This window comes from Hordeum vulgare, chromosome 2H (genome assembly GCF_904849725.1).
Source record: "Hordeum vulgare subsp. vulgare chromosome 2H, MorexV3_pseudomolecules_assembly, whole genome shotgun sequence".
In the NCBI taxonomy this organism is placed as follows: domain Eukaryota; kingdom Viridiplantae; phylum Streptophyta; class Magnoliopsida; order Poales; family Poaceae; genus Hordeum; species Hordeum vulgare.
Genome location: NC_058519.1, coordinates 621,498,895 through 621,503,128, shown reverse-complemented (window position 1 = coordinate 621,503,128; position 4,234 = coordinate 621,498,895). Strand labels below are relative to the sequence as shown.

At 52.2% G+C, this 4,234-nt stretch overlaps 1 protein-coding gene across 1 annotated transcript; it reads right to left on the bottom strand.

The window, feature by feature from the left end:
* Nucleotides 1-1,113: 1,113 nt before the first annotated feature.
* On the bottom strand, nt 1,114-3,028 carry LOC123430901 (cyclin-P1-1). The gene is made up of 2 exons (XM_045114732.1): nt 2,438-3,028; nt 1,114-1,617 (listed from the first exon to the last, which is right to left on the bottom strand). Exons 1-2 carry the CDS (start codon nt 2,827-2,829, stop codon nt 1,266-1,268), a joined length of 744 nt encoding a protein of 247 aa, XP_044970667.1. The 5' UTR covers nt 2,830-3,028; the 3' UTR covers nt 1,114-1,265.
* Between the last annotated feature and the right edge of the window lie 1,206 nt (nt 3,029-4,234).

Genomic DNA, 4,234 nt, shown 5'->3' with positions numbered 1-4,234 from the left:
CCGCAGTATCGGTGGAACGGCAGCTCCACATCAGGAGTATACATGTTGCGAGGGTAATTTAGGGAGAGGGAAAAAATGAAAAACGTTAAAAATCATCCTCATGTAAGCCTCCTTCACGCTCCACCCTCCCCACCACTGATCCAAAGGGGCGGACATCTCGAACCAAACGGACAAAACATAGACAAATACTCGTTTGGGTCACCCGGTTGGAGTTTGCCTCGCGTGGCTGCCTTTGCGTTGCCGCTCAGGGAGGGCCGACTGGAGGTCCACCAACTCGTCGATACACATCGAATCCGGGACAAAATCGCTATTCTGATCTTCTCAACGATCTTTGTCACAAATTGAACTCGACATGAAAGTATTTCACAATCTGACCCTTTGGTAAGGTCATAGACCGTGATGTTACCGACCAACATAGAAACACCAAGTTAGGAGCATCATCATAGACCGTAACGTTACTGCCCAACATAGATACATCGAGCTAGATAGTGTTCCTACCCTGGCCCACTGCTAGGCCAAGCATGGTACGTGACAAGCCAGAAACACCGAGTTAGATGTCGTTTCTGGAAACACCATTGACCCTGATGTGTCTATGTCGGGGAGCAACGTCAAAGGCCTTAGCGTTTTCTATGTTGTTCGAAAACGCAAAGGCTTTTGGCATTGCTTCCCTACATAGAAACGCCGGGGTCACTGGAGTTTCCAGAAACGGGATCTAGCTCGGCGTTTCTAGCTTGTCACGTACGCGTGCTCGGTCTAGCAATGGACAAGCGCAAAAACGCTATCTAGCTAGCTCGGCGTTTTTAGTCTGTCACGTACGCGTGCTCGATCATGCAGTGGACAAGCGCGGAAACGCTATCTAGTTCTGCGTTTCTAGCCTGTCACGTACGCGTGCTCGGCCTGACAGTGGACAAGCGCAGAAACGCTATCTAGCTCGACGTTTCTAGCCTGTCACGTACGCGTGCTCGACCTGGCAGTGGACAAGCGTAGAAATGCTATCTAGTCCGGCGTTCCTAGCCTGTCATGTATGCGTGCTCGGCCTGTCAGTGGACAAGCGCGAAAACGCTATATAGCTCGGCATTTTTATGTTAAACAATAACACCATAAGATATGACGTTACCCAAAGAATCTGAAATATTTTTATGTCAAGTTCAGTGGCAAAGATTTCTGAAAATGTCAAAATAGTGATTTCGGCCTCGAATCGGAGCAGTACACGTGTAGTTAGTTAATGTGCACACTGATCCCTGTACGTGGCGAAGCCTACCTAGCTAGGAGTACCGCGACGGTGCCTGCGACGACGAGTGCCGCCGCGCGCCATTCGCCGCCGGTGCCTGCTGGCTCCAGTCGTACCGCAAGACGCCGTCGGGCAGCCGCGTGATCCGGTCATCATCGTGGTCCTCCTCGCCGCCGTCGACCCTCAAGGGCTCCTGATCCGGCTTGTTGGACGTGTCGTGGTGGTCGTCGGCCTGCTGCTTGTGGAGGTGCGCTCGGTAGAGGTCGTAGAGGCGGCGGCTGAGCATGACCTCGAAGTCGAGCACGCCGAGGAGCTCCAGCTCCAGCTTGTTCATCTCCGCGTTGCTCACCCCGCCCACGCGCGCGAAGAAGGCGTTGTCGTGGTGGCTGCGCCCGTGTCAACATCCAACACAGGGTTAAGTTAGTCGTCAGCTATCAATTTCACCATGGATCATGCGTTACTTAATTATCTTGCAAGTAAGAAAGCACCGGACAAAATGTAATCTGCGGTCTAGTATCGTGATAACAGTTTTAAAGTAACTTTAAGATCTGTGTAGTTTTTAAGGGATGTACGGAAGCAACGTCCTGATCAACGTCACGCAGCAATCATGCATGCAGTATTATCTCCGTGATCTATCTGATAAAGACAGTATTTATCCAGGTATCGATCGGACATGCATGCATGCATGAGTACCTGTCATGTAGTGCAACTGTACTTTGAAAAGTCTAAACTTTCGTTTGACGACGACATAATTAAATACGGATAGATCATGGATGAAGCGCTACATACATAGCCAGTGTACGTACTACACCTACCAGTCGTTATACTTGAGTGTGTGGTAACTGGTAACACCGAACGGACTGATGTGACAAGGATTAGTATACACGCCCTTTCTCTTTCTTCCACTTGAATGAAAGTACAAAATACCACTAGTATTCTCCATTGCCGTCTCAAGATTTTGATCTATTTATTGTGGACGTGTTTTTTCAAAACTAGTTGTGGTCATGGTTGGTCTCGATCCATACCTCTGCCCTTCGGTCATACGGCACTATCTTAGCAGCTAGTAACGTCATTAGTACGTGATGGTTATCCTTTCTTTGGCTGTTCTTGTCTAGCTTGACAGCAATGGAGATAAAAGTTCCAACTCTGCTCTTGCTTCGGTCGTGGAGTAGCATGCATGGAAGGAAGAAGAGAAAGAAAGCTTACAAGTCGTCCAGGACCTTGGAGGCGACGAGGAGGCATGCGAGGAGCAGCCGGTGCACGTTCCGGGACGCGACGGCGGCCGCCGGGCGGCGGTGCGCGGCCCGGTCGACGTACGCGTAGGCCACGACGTAGCACTCGGGCTCCAGCGCCGCGTACCGGTGCACCCGCTCCAGGTACTGCGCCACGCCGATCCGCGGCGGGCCCGTGCCCTCGAACGCCGCCATGGCGGTGACCCCCTCGCCGCTGCCCTGCTCCGCGTGGGCCAGCAGCAGCAGGGCGTCGTTCCGCGCCACAAGCCGCTCCACGGCGTGCGCCACCATGTTCAGCTCCGGCGGCGTCGGGGTCGGCGGGGAGGAGAGCCCGCCCGCGGCCACGGCCACGGCCACGTCACCCATGCCGGTCGCCGTGCGCTCTCGGTACTCGCGTGGTTGGCTGCCTGCCGCTCAGTGGATGGGGGCGTTTGCCGATCGACTGCCGGTTCGCTTGGCGGTGGTTGTGGTTTAGCCGCGGGTGTGGGCGCGGCTGACTGGTGCAGCTTTCTCACGACATCGGCCTCCCGAAGCGGATAAGGTGGGGTCGCGCGCGGGACGGCTCTTCCCGTTTTGGCACGATGCCGACGGGAGAAAATACCTTCCTTCCTTTCTTCCCGTTCCCTTATTAGGCATGTCTTACAAGTTAGAGGTACTTAAAAAAAAACGAAACCATTCGGGATTAGCCTTTGAAGGCATATTTTTATAAAAAAAGCTCTCTAAGCACCCGAGTCACCTAAAGACTCGAACACGGGTGGACTTACTCGCACCGACTGATCCAAACCAGCAGGGTGACATCCCGCTCTCAAGTTAGAGTACTCGCGACCTACTGATTGTGTTAGAGCATTTCCAACAGCCACACAAAATTCGTGCGTAATAATAAAAGTTAATATGACATTGTAGCACTTTTATTAGGTGTGAACAAGCATCGCTTTTTCAAATGTTAAAAACCGCATGTTCAATAGAACATGCAGTGTAAATTATGAAGCGTCGGCATCCAAGATTTGCAGTCTGTATCACGCAGCGTGTCTAATATTTGCAGCATGGGTGTTGACATTTTTTATGCACGCCTTATTTTACAACCTCTATCGAAGCACTGTTTTTTGTCATCGACGCACGAAAACATCAATTTTTAGGGCGCGGGGTCTTGTTTGGACGCCTATTGGAGATGCTCTTAAAGCAGCAACCGTCACACACTACGGGAATCAGGTAATTTGCCGTCTGTTAAGATCTTTGCCGTCAGCTTTTCTTCGTGGATGACGGCAAAGAGCACTTTTGCCGTCAGTTGCCGTCTGTAAAAATAAGCGGATGACGGCAAAGACATAATTTGCCGCCTGTAATAGAAAGTGATGACGGCAAAGAAGAAGCACATCACACGGATCGATCACGCGGATCAATGACGTGGCAAGAGCTGAGACATACCAACCTACCCCATCCCACCACGCACGGACGTGGGTGAAAAAAATATTTTACCGTCTGTAAAAATAACTAGATGATGGCAAAGACTTAATTTGCCGTCTTGAAAAATAACCGGATGACGGCAAAGAGAAAGCACACCACGCGGATCGATCCCACGGATCGATGACGTGGCGGCCCATCCCACCGTCGCTGCCTCTCCCACCCAGGATCCATCGCATCCACTCAACCCGGCTGGCCCACCACTCACCTCCACCCGACCTTATCCTCTCCCCACCTCTCTTCTCTCTCGTACCCATCCACCTCCTTCCCCATCGCCCTGCCGGCCACCGGCCCAGACTCCTCCCACGTCGCC

Coding starts and splice junctions, on each gene's coding strand:
- LOC123430901 (XM_045114732.1), bottom strand. CDS start 2,829: ATGGGTGACGTGGCCGTGGCCGTGGCCGCGGGCGGGCTCTCCTCCCCG. Junction 1,618..2,437: donor TCCAAGGTCCTGGACGACTT/GTAAGCTTTCTT, acceptor ACACGGGCGCAG/CCACCACGACAACGCCTTCT.